This window comes from Schistocerca cancellata, chromosome 5 (genome assembly GCF_023864275.1).
Source record: "Schistocerca cancellata isolate TAMUIC-IGC-003103 chromosome 5, iqSchCanc2.1, whole genome shotgun sequence".
Classification (NCBI taxonomy): domain Eukaryota; kingdom Metazoa; phylum Arthropoda; class Insecta; order Orthoptera; family Acrididae; genus Schistocerca; species Schistocerca cancellata.
Window position 1 is genome coordinate 40,020,761 of NC_064630.1, and position 19,586 is coordinate 40,040,346.

At 38.5% G+C, this 19,586-nt stretch overlaps 1 protein-coding gene across 1 annotated transcript in view; it reads left to right on the forward strand.

The window, feature by feature from the left end:
- LOC126188355 (titin) overlaps positions 1 to 19,586 on the forward strand; it is a 516,411-nt gene that overhangs the window by 421,789 nt on the left and 75,036 nt on the right. The window contains exons 99-103 of the mRNA XM_049929953.1: positions 3,738 to 3,910; positions 9,455 to 9,645; positions 13,253 to 13,568; positions 15,072 to 15,360; positions 16,339 to 16,468. Of these exons, the coding sequence (XP_049785910.1) occupies positions 3,738 to 3,910; positions 9,455 to 9,645; positions 13,253 to 13,568; positions 15,072 to 15,360; positions 16,339 to 16,468 (1,099 nt within the window). The remainder of the gene's footprint in view (positions 1 to 3,737; positions 3,911 to 9,454; positions 9,646 to 13,252; positions 13,569 to 15,071; positions 15,361 to 16,338; positions 16,469 to 19,586) is intronic.

Sequence of the window (19,586 nt, forward strand, 5' to 3'; positions counted from 1 at the left end):
TGAATGGTACTGTAAGAAACACATGAGAGAACAAGCAAAGACCTAAGTGGGAGCAAGGGACCTGGAGTAGACACATTACCTCCAAATTATTTAAATCCTTCGGAGGACCAACCATGACAAAACTATTCCACCTGGTATGCAAAATATATGAGACAGGTAAAACACCCTCATACTGTAACATAATAATGTAGTGCAGTAATTCCAGTCCCAAAGAAGGCAGGTGCCAATATGTGAATATTATTGATCTGCCAGTTGCAATACACACCAAAAACTATTTACAGAAAAAGAAAAGACTGGAGGAACCTTACCTTGTGAAAAATCTGTTTGGGTTCCATAGAACTGTAGGATTGTCAGGACAGTGTTGGCCCTACAACTTAGAAGACAGACTGAAGAAAGGCTAACCTATGTTCATAGTATTTATAGAAAGCTTTTGATACTTTTGACAGGAATATTTTCTCTGAAATTCTGAAGAAGCAGGTATAAAATGCAGGTTAATGAAGAGGTTATCAACAACTTGTAGAGAATTCAGACCGCATTTGGAGGAGTCAAAGAACATGAAATGGAGGCACTATGTAAGAAGAGAAGGAGACAGAGTTGTAGCATTGTGTACATTGATTAAACAAATTGTGATGGGAATTAAAGTCCAAGAAGAAGATAACAATTTTGCCACTGACATTGTAATTCCACCAGAGTTAGCAAAGGACTTGCAATGTCTGTTTAATGGAAAGAGTAGTGTCATGAAAAAGGATTATAAGATGAACATCAATAAAAGTAAAAGAGCGATAATGGAGTTTTGCTTATATAAATCAGACGATGCTGGAGAACCTAGATTAGGAAATGGCACACGAAAGGTAGAAGACGAGTTCTGCTATTTAGACAGCAAAATAATTCATGATGGAAAGTAGGGAGGGTATAAAATCCAGATTGGGAAAAGCAGAAAAGAGTTTCTGGAAAAGATAAATATTTTAACATGTACTAATAATAAGATGTATAAACTGCCACGTCTGTTTGAACATGCTAATCTCAAAAACTACTAGATGACAGGTAATTAGAGCATAGTTTGAGGCCACATTATTTAAAACTGTCCTATCTGGCTGTCTGAACACACTGCTCTCCAAAACTGATAGATGAATTTTCAAGGGATTTTCACAAGTAACTAGAGCGTAGTTTGGAGCAATGTATGGGTTTTACTTTTTCAAAATCAGAACACATGGGCAAAGGTTATAAATCAAACAATGGAAAATCCAGGATAGAATGTAATATTGGGAAAAAGTTATAGTGATTTAAAATTTCATAGAAAACCACCATGCTTGTCTGTTTGAATACGCTGATCTCCAAAACTACTAGATGAAATTTCGTGGGGTAACCAGGGTATAGCTTGGGGCAATGTATAGGCTTTATTTCAACAAAAGTGGAACACATGGCAAAAGATATTGTAATTTAAAGTTTTATGCAAAATTACCTGCACAGCTCAGTAGTTTGGATTTTAGTCACCAGTAGCTCACGTAGTTAGTTTTGTAGCACACTGAAGAACCAATAGATGATGCTGTTAGTTTTGAATTTACTTGGCTAGGATATATGGGTTTACCAATTTTGCTTTGTGTATTAAAGACGTAATGACATTGCTTTGCTTGTTTCGATGCGTTTTATTGATATTCTTTTCTTGAAAAGGTAAAAGACTGGACTCAATCATCTCAAGAATTGTGAGGTGAGACTTTCTGCAGCCCAAAATTGTTGGGCTTTAACTCGCTCTTTGGAAGCTCATTCTGAAAGTAAGGCACAGTGTAGCTCTGATCTAGAGTGTTATGCTCTTTAGAACCCTTCTATCATAGAGGCTTAAAGTTACATCCCTCCAACATAGCACCATAGAAGCAGAAATTTTAATTAGAAGTGGTGCAGGCGAGTGAGATTTAATACCCCAAATCCCACATATTCTTAACGTTTTACCATTTCACTTTATTTTTGTACAGATCTCGATGAGCTGATGCTACATCATGATCATAAACAAAGCACAAGGCCAGATACCACATGCTATGGGCATTGACCTAAATGTCAGTTGCTTTTTGCACAGGCAGCTCTATGTGGCTTTCTCCTATGTGAGTGAAGCAAACAAGCTCTTGATTCATGTCGCCAATCATATTACTTTACATGTATATAAATAAGCTTTGTAAGTGAAAAGTAAATTCCATGTGTGTGAAGTTTTGGGCATTAATATAATTAAATGCCTGGGCAACACTGGGTTTCTCAGCTAGTCTAAGATAAATGTAAGTGTTAAATAGTTTATTTCGAAAGTTACATCTACAGAGTGTAGCTCTGCATGGAAGTAAAACATGGATGATACACACTACAGAACAGAAGAGAATAGAAGGTTTTAAAGTGTTGTGCTATAGAAGAATACTGAAGATTAGATTGGAAGATAGGGTAACTAATGAAGGGGTAAGAAATTTATAGCACAATTTGACTAAAAGAAGGCATATGCTGATGGGACACAGCCAGAGAAATCAAGGAATAGTCAGTTTGGTGATGGAGGGACGTATGGAGTGTAGAAATTGTAGACAGAGAGCAAAGCTTGAATGCAGAAACAAGTTCAAGTGGATTTAGGTTGCATTATTCATGTAGAGATAAAGGGATAGACTAAAATGGAGAGATACATCAGACTAGTCTTTCGATTGAAGATCAGAACAAAAACATTAATAATAGTAGCGAGATTGTTGAATAACTTGAAACAACTGAACAAAACTGATGTTTCGTACTACTCATTTTTGCAGAAGGTTGAAAAAGATTTATTAATATTGTTCTTGATACTGGTGGCATGTTTTGTCAAAGACAGTGAATATTTACTGTATATGCAGATTCAGTTTATAAATACACAGCCTACATGTCAGTTCAGACTCAAGATGCATAATTTTACAAGAGTTGTGTATAATTACCAATACATACATCTGAATTAAGTGGAGCAAATATATCACATGTAAACTGTTTATTCATGTACTTGAGAATGCTAATAATCAATAGTTTTCAACTGTTCAACCCTTCTCTTACTAACACTTTTCAAAATGTTTTAATAAAATTTATGAGTAATGAATGTTTGATGAATTTTCACTTGACAGTGTTGGTAAAAAATGTGAACTAATGCAGCTGTTAATTTGTTTACAACCTTAGCATTTTCAAAAACAACACATAACTTGAAAATATAAGAACTGAAACATTGGAAAGTGCAGGTTCAAGTATCAAGAACTGAATAACAGAAACTGGAATTTATAGCATCTTAATACATATTTGTTCTCCTGTTTCAATTATGACATCAGTTCAGTAATATTTATACTTGAGAGCTGACCTAGACTGTCATTACATATCTTTCTTATTCCCATCTCTCTTATTACTTATTGGCTGATAAACAGACAGTAGATCCAAAATTACACCTTGTTTTAAGTTTAAAAAAACTGCCTGGAGAAAGACTTTTTTCCTGTTTTCATTCATTATTGGTTAGTAAATAAGCAATAGATCTAACAAATTACCTGTTTCGAAGATATACACTCGCTATTCAAATAAATCACTGGAAGTGGACAGTCAGATAAAATTTGGTGATGTTGCAGTTCTACTATCAAGCATGATTGTTCTAATATTTATTGGCTAGAAATGCTACATGGCTGAATTATCAGCTTGTCTAGTTCTATAAATGTACTGATGATCAAGAAAACTGAGATTTATCTAATGTTGTGTTTTCTCTGTTGCAGAACCTGTACATACAGACAAAGCTACCGCACCAAGATTTGTTGAGAAGCTTCAACCTAAGCATGTTCCTGATGGAACAACAGTTGAATTTCGGTGTCAGATTTCTGGTAGCCCTCGTCCACAGGTTACGTGGTTTAAGCAGACAGCCATTCTGTTGCCTTCTCATGACTTCCAGGTGCGTAACAAGAGAAAGCTAGGGGACATAGTTCCTCTCTGTGTTATCAAAGAGGGACCAGTCTCATTCCCATACCTGTGCTCTTCACTTCTGTATATCTATCATTGAAGGTGGAGTCAGTGTGAGAAGGAAAACAGTTTTTGCTAGACTTTTAAGTGCATATGTGGAAAGGCTTATAATAATGACAGAGAGGTCGTGTATGGTTGATGTAAATCTCGAGCTAGAATGCATTGATGATGACAAGCAAAGTTTATGAAGAAAGGTGTATGAGTATTGATTTAAGATCCACCAAAACAGTGCTAATGGCTTTTATGAAATGTGTTTTGATGCCTATCATAATAAGAATATATGAGGGTCATTTCAAAAGTCTTCCACGCTGCACATGCATGACTGTCATAATAGCATGATCAAGATTAAGTAATGTCAGTTGTAAGTGGGACTTTAGGCGTGACAGTCATATTTGTGTTTGCTGGTTCACATGGTTGTGTCAAGAATAATCCTGTTTTAAAACTGGAGCTGAAATTGAGTCAGGGTGGATTACACATAATGACCAGCATTGCTACAGCATAATTAAAACCCTATGTGGAAAGAATCAGTGGATATTTACAATGCTTTTAGAGAGGTGTGTGAGGATAATGTAGTGGATTGTAGCTCATTGTCATGGTGGTCTGCTCATTTCTAGAATGTTGAGTAAGCACTGAGGACAACCCAAGAAGTGGAAAACATCAACTGCAACAGGCTACACCGGTCAGGTTTTTGTTAATGACATTTTGAAAGTGGATTGACAAAAAACATTTGAGGAAATTGCCCATTTGAGGAAATTGCATATGAGGCCAGAATATCTGTCACTTCATTTTACAGAATCATGGCTGAAAAGTTAAAGGTCAGAAAAGTTGCTGCCAGATGATGTGAGTGAAGAGCAGAAAGCAGTGTCAAAAGAATCACAGAAGAATCCATTCGACATCATCGTACAGAAGGAGAAAAGTTTCTGAAAAGGATTGTTGCACTTGATGAATTTTGAGCCAGAAATGAAGTCTCAGTCATCATGATGCAAAAGTTCAGGCTCTCCTTGCCCAAAAATTTCCGCCACCAACAATCAAAGGTGAAACTGATGACGATCTTTGTGTATGAGAAAATGGAGTTATAGCTACAACTAGAGTGCCCCAGGGAACATTTGTAACAGCTGTGTACTACAAGCTGTTTCTACAAAATGTTTGGCATCTGAAAATTTTTAAGAAGGCCTGACTTGCTTGCAGCTGGTGTCCTTATTTTGCACAACAATGCAAGACTGCATATTGCCCTACCAGTGAGAGAAATGCTTGCCAAATATGGATCAGAAATTCTTCCTCACTCATCATACAGTCCTGATATGAGCCCACCATACTTTAATTTGTTTCCCAAATCAAATGAACAACTCCATAGAAAACATTTTGATACCACTGATGAAGCTTCCAGTGAGATGACCCAGCTAACCATATGACTCCCTGTCCAGAGCACACAAATTGCCAAAATGTTGGAAAGCTGTCATAAGCAATAATGGAGATTATATTAATGGCCTGTAAAGGTATTTGTAAAAAAAATATTTTCTTCAGTTCTATCTTACACTGTGCATAACTTTTGAAATGATCCTCATATATTGTGTTACGTGTTCTGTTGGAAGTGACTCTTTGTGTCTGGCAGTTCTGAAGTTATTGCTGAAATATACAATGATGGTTACAAAATATCTGTTTTAAAGGAATAAAATTACATTTATATTTCATACCCAGTATAGGCCAAAGGTAATTGTAGCATACTTGGAAAGTGGAGTACTGTTTAGTTATGAATCAAAGAGGACTTAAAAGTGCATCAGGATAGTGAAGTATTTTATTTTATGTTGATTTGCATTACAGAGATAAGAATATAGATTAGGGTACATCATAAATTGAGTGAATAGAAAGTTTCTTCTTAATTTTTTGTTGTCAATTGGTAGGATTTTGAAAAATATTATTCCTACAGTTACCAGCTAGTAAATTGAAACTATGAAGTCTAGAAATTGTAATAAAACTCATCGTCATTGTAACAGATTTCTACTAGTGGCCTTGACATTCCAAAAAGAGTATTATTTACATATCAGGTGTCATTTGTAAATGCAACCTGTCCATTACCGCTTCTGTCATAGGCTTTGCCTTTTGTGGACAAGTTCTCTACCGAATGAGCTATCCAGGCAGAACTGATGACTTGCTCACACAGTCTCACTTTCACCAGTAATTTTTCTCCTGCCTTCCAACTTCACACAAGTTCTCCTGCATACCATGCATGTCTAGTGCTCCTGGAAGAAAGATTATTATGGAGAAATGATTTAATCACAGGGATTTAATCCTAGGGAAACATTTACAGAATGAATTTTCACTCTGCAGCAGAGTGTGCGCCGATTTGAAAATTGCTTACCAGGTGTCATCTTCATTTCAGCATAACAGCAGCATCCCACACCTTCAGTGAGCTGTCTCATATACCATTTTTAGATTTGTTCCTGTGAGTCAACAGTCCTTTCAACTACAGTTTTCAGCAGTGACTTGTGTCGTAATATTTAATAGACCATTCTCTCTCCTTGAATGATAATATTCCTTATCAGGTATTCTTTCTCATTGGTTCACTGTATGATGTCTTCATTCCTTACTAAACCAGTTCATTTGATCTTTGACTATGAGGTGACTTCAAAAAGCAAATTACATATTCTTGTGGAAGGCCAAGTAACTTTTATTGAATTTCACTCTACATTTTAAAGCGACACAGATAAATAACATTGTTTTTCAGCATAGTCATCAAGTCTCTGTAAAGAATGGTTAGAATGTTCTACCGATCATTCAATTCCTCATCAATACAATTCACTCCTTGGTCACAAAGGAATATCAGAACTGCTATGTGAATATCCTCATTATTGATAAATCTATTTCTCCCCAGATGTTCTTCATCAATTTCCAGACACTGTCCCCTGTGGTGTGTGGAGGAAAACATTCCACGTGGGAAAAATATATCTAAAAACAAAGATGATGTGACTTACCAAACGAAAGTGCTGGCAGGTTGATAGACACACAAAAATACACACAAAATTCAAGCTTTTGCAACCAACGGTTGCTTCATCAGGAAAGAGGGAAGGAGAGGTAAAGACAAAAGGATGTGGGTTTTAAGGGAGAGGGTAAGGAGTCATTCCAATCCCGGGAGCGGAAAGACTTACCTTAGGGGGAAAAAAGGACAGGTATACACTCGCACACAGACACATATCCATCCTCACATACACAGACACAAGCAGACATTTGTAAAGGCAAAGAGTTTGGGCAGTGATGTCAGTCGAGGCGGAAGTACAGAGGCAAAGATGTTGAATGACCGGTGAGGTATGAGTGGCGGCAACTTGAAATTAGCAGAGGTTGAGGCCTGGCGGGTAACGAGAAGAGAGGATATACTGAAGGGCAAGTTCCCATCTCCGGAGTTCTGACAGGTTGGTGTTAGTAGGAAGTATCCAGGTAACCTGGATGGTGTAACACTGTGCCAAGATGTGCTGGCTGTGCACCAAGGCATGTTTAGCCACAGGGTGATCCTCATTACCCTCAAACACTGTCTGCCTGTGTCCATTCATGTGAATGGACAGTTTGTTGCTGGTCATTCCCACATAGAAAGCTTCACAGTGTAGGCAGGTCAGTTGGTAAATCACGTGGGTGCTTTCACACGTGGCTCTGCCTTTGATCGTGTACACCTTCCGGGTTACAGGACTGGAGTAGGTGGTGGTGGGAGGAACCTCTTAGTTCATCCCTATTAAATCCCCAAACCACCTTCCCTACCCTCTGGCTCCTACCCTTGTAACTGCCCCCAGTGTAAAACCTGTCCCATGCACCCTCCCACCACCACCTACTCCAGTCCTGTAACCCGGAAGTGTGTAAAAAGAGAGAGAGTATAGAGGGAAAATGGTATGCCGGTACAATGAGCTTTCATAATTTTAGTAAATATTTCATACAGTTTCAATTGCAATAGGGATTTTATTATTTCCAAAACTGAGGATGGGCTTTCAGCTGCAAATGAATTGTGTGTGGCACAGAGCCACACTTTTAGATAAGTTAATCATACTATCTTTCAGGCCACTTCATTTGCTCAGTCTTATCACTCACATGTACACTTACCCGCCCAACGACACAGCCACACATGTGTGCGCACGTGCACACGCTGACACACACACACACACACACACACACACACACACACACACACACACACACACACAGAGAGAGAGAGAGAGAGAGAGAGAGAGAGAGAGAGAGAGAGAAATAGTCTCTTCTATGATTGCAACATTGCTTATGCTTCTGCATCAACACTGACTGTTGCTGTGTGGCCATTAGGGTAAATAATTAGAAAATGTGTGTTGGGGAGAGAAAAGGCTTGAGGCAACATGGACAGTGGATTATGTGTGAGGCAGGGAGGAGATTGGAAAATTTTGACAAGCATGAGACAGATGACTGTCAACATTTGTGACAAAATATATATGTTGTATGGTACAATAACATACATGAAGGGAATATGCAGACAGAAAAATAAATGGAATCACAACACAATGAGAGGAAATGACCAAGCACAAAATAGCAAAAGAGGATATAATGAGGACTCTACAGTGGGAAGGAGGAGACTGAGGGCAGGGTCCAGCAGAAGTTTAGGCCAAGGCCTTTGTAGAAATGGAAGATGTGCTGAAGTGATAGTTCCAGCCTATGCTTTTCAGAGGCACTGGTGATTACTGGTGATTAAGGAGAGGATCCAAAAGACACAAGCAGGCAGGAATTGCTGTCATTGATGTTGCAATGTGTAGCATTTTCAGAAGCAGGCAGCTGAGTTTTCTGTTGGCGACAGGTTAGGAAACTGCCATTTATTCACATTGTGTGCTAATTGGATTTCTTACCAAAATAGAATTTGCACAGTAATGAAAGCACTGCTGGTAGATGTGGCTGCAATCACATACAAATCTAACACTGACCAGAAATGAAATGCATGTGACTGTGTGATAATAGGATGGTGTACAAGGACATGTGGTAACAACGGAAGCAGGAGGCAAATTCATGCTGCAGATGGGCAGGATATTTTTTATTTTTACTTTTTTTTTTAAGGCTCTGCTAAAGTTACCAAGGTATTTGGTTAACTCCTACTTTCCACTGATGGCAAAGCTATAGAAAAAAGACATTTGACATGAAATGGGTTGCAGCTGTTAAAGTACAAGTTGTGTTGACGTGGAAGGTTCGATACCGAAAGAGGTTTTAATGAACTGTCGAAAATATGAAGATGAATGCCCAGAGAGGTAAATTAATTGACAACAGATGGCCCAAATGAAGCAGACTTAAGAGTGGTGTCAAAGTTTGGGGTGATAGGGCCGAGAGTGTGATTGCTATTTGTCCAGATCATTACTTTTATGTTTTTGTTTCTTTGCCGTACAATAAATCATTACATACATTAATATAAGAGAGAAAGATATAACTTTCAAGCATTGATACTCTAGTTCAATTACTGATTTATTATAAAATATTTTTTCAGATGTTCTACAGTGAAGATAATGTGGCAACACTTGTCATAAAAGAAGTTTTCCCAGAAGATGCTGGCACCTATACATGTGTTGCAAAGAATGCAGCTGGATTTGCATCTTCTTCAACAGAGCTTGTTGTAGAGGGACCATTGTCAGACCATGGGTCAGATGTTGCTGTACTATCCAGGAAAAGCCTCTCAAGGTACAGTCTTAAAAAAAAGTAATAGATTAACATAATATCACTGATCATTGCAGCAGAATTATCTGTATGTAATATTTAATTCAAATAATTTGGAATTGAATGAGATCACTCACTGAATACTATAAGCATTGAGTGATTCGTAGGCACACAAAAAAGAATGAAAACTTTTCTAGCTTTCAGATGAATCCTTTAACAGGTAGATTACATGTACATACACACAAGCACACAGACACATGCCGGACTGAGGAAGGAGAGGCTGTTGGGTAGAAGGTGTGGGTGCAGTGGGTAAGCAAAGACAGAGGCAAGGAGGACTGCGGGAACATAGGATATATTTTCTGGATGACTCTCATCTGCATAGTTCAAAAAGCTGTGAAGCAGCCATTGAACTCTAATATATTGTGCTCAGCAGCATGTTCTGCCACTGGGTGGTCAACTCTGCTCTTGGACATTCTTTCTGGTGGGTAGTTGGTTGGCAATTGAGCCCCCTTAAAATGCAGCAGAGCCAGTATGTGACATGGTCGCTTTCACAGCTGACGCTGCCTCTGATGGGATAGGATAAGCCTGTGATGGGACTAGAGTAGGATGTGCAGGTGGGGTGAATAGAGCAGATCTTGCACTTGGTAATTCTATAGGCAAGTGAGCCCTGTTGCAAAGGATTTAGATGGGAGTAGCATAGGGATGAACCAGGATGTTTTATAGATTGAGTGGACAGCAGATTATCACTTTAAGACAGGAGGGAGGGATTGCAGATAGAATATACCGTGATGATAGATAGTTGAAGTTATGGCAAAGCACATAGTTCATTGCTTCTGTCTGGTACATTATTGGGTGATAGGTGGTGGCATTCTTTTGCTGTTGGTTCTTAGCCATGGAGGGAGGATTAGGGGCATGTAAGGATATGGTGGAGCAAATATATTTATTAGTTAAGTTTGGGGGTAGTGTCTGCTTGTGAAGGGCTTTGTTAAGATCTCACCATACTGCTCAAAGAAATTGTTGTCATTGCAGATATGCCATCTGTGGGTGATCAGGCTAAATGGGAGCAATTTTTTGGTCCAGAAGTGGAAGATACATAAACAGATTCATGGCATGGCGGCAATGGGTACTGAATGGTGCACTCCTGTGGAAATATGTTTATCTGCAGTCTGGAGGAATCTTTCCTAGCCTCCCACAGCCCCAGAATTCCTTGCATTTATCTTAATCCAGTGCTAAGACATCTGATCATTATTCCTCCACAGCCTCAAAAATTTCTCTGCCATATGCTTCATCTGATCCTACTCAATCCAATGTGACACCTGCCTGGACTTTGACCTCTGCCTCTCTAGTGGTTTTGCCCATACTTCTCTCCAAATGAGGCACACTAACCAACAACAGTACCTCCGTTTTGACAGCTGTCACCCCTTCCACACCAAAAAATCCCTCTCAGACAAGCACTATCCCCCAGAAATAGCCCACAAAAAATTTTCCTGCACATTCTCACACACCCCTAATCCTCCCATCACTCCAGAGAACAAGCAGCAAAGATACACATCCTTCACCACCCAACATCATTCCAGACAGCAGCTTCACTAGGGCTTCAATTATCTATCTCATGCCTGGAAATGGGGTCATTCTATCCACGATCCTTCTCACCACTCCTAATGACGTGCTCCACCATCTACCCAATCTGCACAAGGTCCTGGTACATCCCTACACTACTTCCACTCCCAACCCCTTCGTACAGGGGTCTTATCCCCATAGAAGGCCCAAGTCCAAGACCTATCTCATTCACTCACCCAGCACATCCTACTGTAGTCCTGTCATGGGCTTATCCTGTACCATCAAAGGCAGGGTCACCTGTGAGAGCATCCATGTCATATACTAGTTCTGCTGCAATTGCTGCTCAGCATTTTATGTAGGTATGACCAGCAGTCAGCTTTCCACCAGAATGAATGTCCACCGCCAAACTGTGGCCAAGAGCGGTGTCGGCCACTTAGTGGTGGTGCACACTGCTGAGCACAACATGCTTGAGTTCAGTGGGTGATTCTATCCCCTGTCATCTCGATCGGTCCCCTCCCCTCCCCCACCATAAACTTTTCTGAACTACATAGATGGGAATTATCCTTGCAATACATCCTTCGCTCCCACAATCCTCCTGGCTTCAACCTCTGCTAATCCACAGCACCCACATCCTCTGTGCTCACAACCCCTGTAATCCGTGTCTCCATATCATTGTCATTGTGTGCTGCACGAATTTAACAGCTCTGGTGCCCATGCACTTACTGCCGCTACCTCCCACTTTCATATTCTGCACACCTGCTACCTCCCTGTGAGCTGCCAGCTACCCCTTGTCAACACGTCCTCACACTTGCTGCCTTTCTCCCTCTACCCAACACAACCCTTCACCCCGGTCGACCAGCCAAACTGTAGTCCTATCCAAGAACCTTCCAATCCTTCCGTAAGTGCTGTTCCATCACAACACCCTATGCCATTCCCAAGCTCCAACCCCTTGCCACAGGGATCATATCCCTGTGGAAGAGTCAGGTGCAAGACCTGTCCAATTCACTCACCCAGCACTTCCTATTCTAATACTGCCACAGGCTTATCTTATCCCATACTGCCGCAGGCTTATTCTATCCCATAAGAGGCTGGGCCACCTGTGAATGCAGCCATGTCATATACCAGTTGTACTGTAATCATTGCACAGCTTTTTATATTGGTATGATTACCAACCAGTTGTCAAACAGGTTGAATTGCTGCCACCAAACTGTCACCAACAGCAGGTAAACCACCCTGTGGCACAGCATTCGGCTGAATGTAATATGCTTCAATTCAATGGCTGCTTCACAACCCGGGTCCTCTGGATCCTCCCCGTACCACCAGCTTCTCTGAACTACTCAGATGAATATTATCATTATAACACCTTCCCCACTCCTGAAATTATCCTGGCCTCAACCAATGGTAACCCAATGTCCCCACACCCTCCAGCCCATACTTTCTGCCCCCTGTCCAATCACCTTCTCCCTATTTATGTCCCCTAACTTTAATTGTCTGTTGCTCACTGCCATTGCACCCATCTGTTTTTCCCCTTCTCTGCTCCACTCCCCCCCCCCCCACCATCCCCCCCACCCTCCCTCCCCCACCATCACCTTGCTCCACAGCCTCCTGGCACTGCACCTGGCAGTATTGCCAGCCTCCATCTAGTCCCTACACTCTCCACCTGACAGCATTCTTCTCTTCCCCCACAACCTGTATCCTGCTAATCCTTCCCCTTCCCTGCCCCACTCCAGATTGTTGCTTTGATTCATTGTGACAGTTGCTTTTTCGTATGAGCTGCCAGAGATGCCAGTCATGCGTGTGTGAGGTGTACTTGCTTGTGTGAATGTATGTGTGTTTTCTTTTCTGAAGAAAGCTAAATGTGTAATAACATTTTCATTGTGCCTGTCTACAACTCTACGTGTCATCTTTATGGCGAGTAGCAATCTGTCCTTATCCTAATATCATTTTAATGTTTACTGTCTTATGCTCTCGTAATAAATTTGACTTATCTGTCTATCACTGTATTTTTATTCCATCCTGTGTTAACAGGAAATTTCTCACTGCTGTCATTTAATTTTTTTTATTATCATAGGGAATCGTCACTAGCAGACATCCTGGAAGGAATTCCTCCCATGTTTACGCACAAACCAGTGCCGCTGTCTGCACCAGAGGGTTCTGATGTGAAACTGGACTGTCAATTAGTGGCAGTGCCTGAACCAGTTATTACATGGTACTTCAACAAAAAGGAAATTGATAAAACTGAAAATGTTTCTGTTTCTGTCGATTCTGATGGTCACATGTACTTTAGCAAAGTTTCCATTAAAAAAGTAAAGAAATCGCAGGAAGGTGTATATGAAGTCATTGCCAGAAACACCGAAGGAGAAACATCTATGCCCATAATCCTAAAGGTAAGATAAATTGTAACAAGAATCTATTGTATTTTCTGTGCTACAGATTGATCAAACACTATAAACTTAGGGAAAAGAGGTGGTTGTTCATCATAAATGCCTAACTTTTAAATGTTTTGAGACTTTATATTGATCAAAAATGTATATATCTCTCTATTCTTTTCAGACAATAACTGTGATTTAGTGTGTTAGTGAATATTTGACAACATTAACATTAGCTTTTACCTTTCTCTTTTTTGCTGTTGGCATTCTGGCAATTGTACCAGACTAGTTGCTTCTTGCAGTTAACTTCTTGTTCAACTGACTTCTTGATAGCTTTTATTTAGTGAATATTTGACAACATTAACATTAGCTTTTACCTTTCTCTTTTTTGCTGTTGGCATTCTGGCAATTCTACCAGACTAGTTGCTTCTTGCAGTTAACTTCTTGTTCAACTGACTTCTTGATAGCTTTTATTTAAACATTTGGTCATGTTTATTTCAGGCAGGAATCTTGGTATGTTCCTTCAGTATTTTTTACATTGAGAGCTGAAAGGTAGTATAATTGCATATTTTAAACTCAGTTATATTCATGCTGTCACATTTCACACAAAATGCACAACAAATATTTTCTGTGCAAACACACGGCAAATGCTTTGAAAATGGCATAATTATGCTGAAATTGCTATAAAACCTGGGTACATTACCTTTTCCATTCCTGCAACATAAAAAAAAACTGTAAAAGACTTGCAGAAGGAACATCATTATTTTACATCTCATTGGTGACGATGTCACTAGAGAAGGAGCACAACCCTGGAATAGGGAAGGAAATTGTCTACATCTTTTTCAAAACAATTGTCTCAGCCTTTGCTTAATTGACAAATATAAAACACGTAAAGCATAAATCAGGCTGGTCAGATAGGTATTTGAGCTTTGTCCCCCCTCAGTGCAAGTCCATTGTCTTTACCACTGAAGTACCCCACTCAACATGGCATTGTATAATTGCAAACAAATGTAAATGTATAGTTGTGTGAAAGTAGAAATAAGTACACATTTAGAACCAATACTGCAGGGTGAAACATTCGAAAAAGGCCTCTATATCCAGAAACTGACATATCACAAAATCGTGCCTATGTAAGTCAAACTTAAGATAGCCTTCTAAAATATGCTGAAGGACTGTTTTCTGCAATAAGAATATAGCACTATTAAGGATTTTGTAATACTCAAGATTATTTACCTTACTGATAAAGATATTGTTATAGTGTGGTGTGCTGATTGGTGCTTGTAAATTAACTCCATAATATAACTGTTTAATTAACATGTTTATACCAAGCTAACTTTTATAGTTTGCATGGCAATGTCATTTCCATGCAGACTTCATTAGAAATATGGCTGTCTGAAGGGAAAATGTCTTGTGTTCATATAATTTTAATTGCCCTTAGGAAACCTACAGTGAAAGCATAATTTAGACGAATGAATGTTTACCATACATTTAAAATTTATTTTTGTGATAAATTTCATGCAGGTAAAAACATCAAAGAAGGAACCACCAACAGTCCTCGAACCACTGAAACCAACGGTTGTTCATACTGGTGATCCAGTAGTATTATGTGCAGTCATAACAGGCAACCCAGCACCAAAAGTCACGTGGCTCAAAGATGGTCTTCCAGCCGACGACCTGCCTGTTTCTCACGATGGAGACACTCACAGCATTTTCTTGAAAGATGCTGGTGAGGGAGATGCAGGGGTCTACACAGTAAGAGCAGAGAACCCCGTTGGTAGTGTAGAAAGTACAGCATCTCTCGTAGTTGAAGGTGAGTTAAATGAAAATATTTGTAAATTTTTCCTATTTACCTTTCCAGAATAAGAACGTGTAATATGTCAAAGAGATAATCAAAGTTTTTTATAATAGTTTAGCTGCATTCATAAAGCAACTGAATAAAGAAAATATCTTTGTGATTTATAAAACAAATACATAGTATGGGTACTTATTCCATAATTCTACAGGAATTTTGGGCATTTTGTCCATTAATATTTCAATTGGCATATTGTGTCCTTCTACAAATAGATTGTGAAAAGAGCATGAAGGTAAAATAAGGGAGATTTAAGCTCATATGAAGGCGTGCACCATTCGTGATGAACTGGACAGGAGTGAAGTGACAATGGTATACAAAATACCTTCTGCCACATACCATAAGGCGGCTTTTGGACTATAGCTGTAGTTATAAATGTAGTGTAGAATATTAATATCAAATTATATGTTAAAACATTCACAGAATACACTAGTACGTTCTTTGTTGTTCAAACAAGTTTTTGAGAGACTGTGTTTAATCTCCGTCACTGGCCATTTATATCTCACTTATGTTCAGTAGTTATTCCTGTATGGTACAGAGTTGCTATTAATATGATATCCCATGTCAAGGTTAAATTAAAGTTTAACCAGCCCTAACAAACTGCATAGAATTGCTATAACATAGAAACTAAGTGTGTAGGCACCACTCTTTAATGACACAGTTTAAAACGGGTTTCATTTTATCCTCCATTGGAATGCAGCTTAAACATAGACTTTGCATCATGATTGTACATATGTATTAGTTCATGTGGTGATGATGAGAACATCTGCAAAAGCATTAGCTCACATAGCTACTATTGTCACATCACCTGTTGTGGTCATTGTGTGTGTGTGTGTGTGTGTGTGTGTGTGTGTGTGTGTGTTTTCCTTAGCTGACATTATTTCGTATGCTTAGAGATCCAATAATCTTTGACTTTTGTGTTGTACCACTATTTTATAGCACCTGATGAGAACATGGAGCCACCACTTTTTACGGAAAGATTTGAGGAAGTAAAAGTCCCTGAAAAAGGTACATTACGTCTGGTAGCCAAGGTGACAGGGAATCCTGTTCCAGAGATTACATGGCTCAGGTTTGTGAAGAATATCTTCTAATATTGTAATTTTTGAGTGTGAAATAAAATTAACTGACAGAAGACTGCTGCATTCACTAATATTATCTTAATTATTTCAGAATCATTTTATGCATTTGAATCATAGATTACATTTCTGCCTTTTTTATTTTTATTTTTATTTATTTATATTTTTGTATTACATATTTTCAGCATTGCAGCACCACAAAATAATTTTCTCTTATTTTTACTGTTGAGAATTTCTAATTAATTTGAACGAACCAACAGTTTTTTTGTGGTTTGTGTTTGCCCATTCAATAGCTGTATTGTGTTATACTTTATAAGGTGTTGTTTTACACAGTGTATAGCATTAATTAAGTGACTGAAATAAAAGTCAAATACCCGTCCTTCTCTCAAAACATTTGATACTTTTTATGTGTTTGGGAGAGTGCTGTAAGTAGAGTATAGTGCACTAGAAACAAATCATATTTTCTGGACGGTACTTCAGTCTAGTTACTGATTTTAGAATTGCATTAAGGAATTTGCACTAGAGATCACCATAAGCAATTTCTGCCATTTTCTACAGTTTTTGTTGCTGTTAGTCATGAGGTTGTGTTTTGTGCAACATTTGTAAATATTTTGAGTTGTACACATTTAAGCATTGTATAAAATATTAAAGCTATTTGGAATATATTGTTAGTTCTTCACTTACAGTATGTTATGGCAAATGAAATTCTGTATGTTTTTAAAATTAGTTATATAATGTACAGACAGTGAAGTCATACTTCATCAATTGTGCACCATCATGTACCTTGAAACAGAAGAAGGTCTTTTATCAAGGAACACATGATTTTTGCAAATTAACTGAGTTTCATTAGTGCCTGAACAATTTTCTCTCTCTTGAAAATGGAAGCTTTTGTTAGTTTCAAAATGTATTTAACTTTTAACTGGTTTTTGATACAATTTCTGCTTTTATTGTTTTCACTTAGTGATTTTTGGTATGTAGTAGATAATAATGTAAGACGTTGATGACTAAATGAGGTATTGACAAGATTTTCATGATTGCAATGCTTTTAAATTTCAATGGAATATTTATTCATAGGCATATGACCATGTCATACCATGGAACATGGTTTCACAGTTGGAAAAACTTTGATTTTTGAGGGTAATTTTTGTAATTTCAGAAAAAGACTGCAGCATATAATAATTGAATGCTGTAATTTAAAAATAGAGTAAGAAAATACATTGAACTTCTATTACAGGGCTGGTTAGAGATGAAAGTCCGAAAAGTGTTTCAAGTTACCATCACTCTCCCCTACTGCAGTAAACCTTCTGAGTTATTCACCAGAAGAAAGAACTAACAATTATTGTAGTTTCCTAATAGTGAATGTTAATATTTTTTATGTGTGTAGACTGAAGCAGAGAGCAAAAATTTGTACCAAGGCTGCGAATCAAATCTGGGTCTTCTGCTTGGTAGGCAGGTGCAGTAGCCACTAAGCCACCTTGGTACAGCGGTTCACACAACTGCATGGATTACCCTGGCACGCCTCCCTCCTGGCATGCTTAGTGGCTCTAACACACCTGCCTAGTAAACAGGAGACCTGGGCTCAACTCCCAGCTTTGGTACAAATTTTCACTCATCACTTCAGTTTATATACATAAAATTGTATCTGTATGAGACCAGTAGAGTCTCTGAAACCGTGTCATTTCATTTGAATGAATGTCAGGTTTATCTTCAGAGCTTTTTATCATTTTGACCCCATCATTTTCTTTTATATTACTGACTCTCATGTTTTCTGATACAATGTTGTTGATGTGTTACATTTTAAATTTATTTAAGTTGCATTTTTATAAATTTAGCAGTGTAAACTACTACAAAAATTTGAAATACAAAGTTATGAAGCATACTGAAGAGAAAAGAATATTGTGTGGTGGGAGTGAGGTTGGTAAGAGACAGAAAATAATTGTGAGATAAGGAAGAAACCTTAGAGCTGTGTTAGCTCAAACAATAATGAAGTAATAGAAGCAGGCTCACAGTAGTATAGCAACAACAGAATGGTTCAAAACAGTGTTATTTGTTAAGAAACTTCCTGGCAGATTAAAACTGTGTGCCAGACCGAGACTTGAACTCAGGACCTTTGCCTTTCATGGGCAAGTGCTCTACCGAGTTTGAGTCTCGGTCCGGCACACAGTTTTAATCTGCCAGGAAGTTTCATATCAGCGCACACTCTGCTGCAGAGTGAAAATCTCGTTCCAGTGTTATTTGTTGTCGGCACACTTTATACGTAAGTGCTCCCACTCGATGGTTAAGCAGGTCTGTAATGTTACACCTCATCGGTGTAATTAGCAGAAAGAAAAAAAACGAGCAGCAGACACATTTCTATACTAGAACACATCATATATGTAGTATGCATTTTGCCTGCTGGCATTATTTATTTGCTTTAAATGTCTGTGAATGTAAAGCTGTGCATTTCATGAAACTCAGAAATTTAGTATCTTATTGCTACAACATCAATGAGTTGCGGTTAGAATTAATTAACTCATGCAAATATCTTGGTGCAACAATTTGTGGGGCATATGAAATTGAGTGAGTCCATCAGCTCAGTTGTTATTAAAGCAGGTGCCAGATGTCGGTTCAGTGGTAACATGCCATAAATATGCTGTTAGTCTACAAAAGTAGTTGTTTACAAAACTCTCATGCAGCCCTTCCTGGCATATTGCTCAAGTGTGTGGGATACATATTAAATATTTGTTGTCGGCACACTTTATACGTAAGTGCTCCCACTCGATGGTTAAGCAGGTCTGTAATGTTACACCTCATCAGTGTAATTAGCAGAAAGAAAAAAAACGAGCAGCAGACACATTTCTATACTAGAACACATCATATATGTAGTATGCATTTTGCCTGCTGGCATTATTTATTTGCTTTAAATGTCTGTGAATGTAAAGCTGTGCATTTCATGAAACTCAGAAATTTAGTATCTTATTGCTACAACATCAATGAGTTGCGGTTAGAATTAATTAACTCATGCAAATATCTTGGTGCAACAATTTGTGGGGCATATGAAATTGAGTGAGTCCATCAGCTCAGTTGTTATTAAAGCAGGTGTCAGATGTCGGTTCAGTGGTAACATGCCAT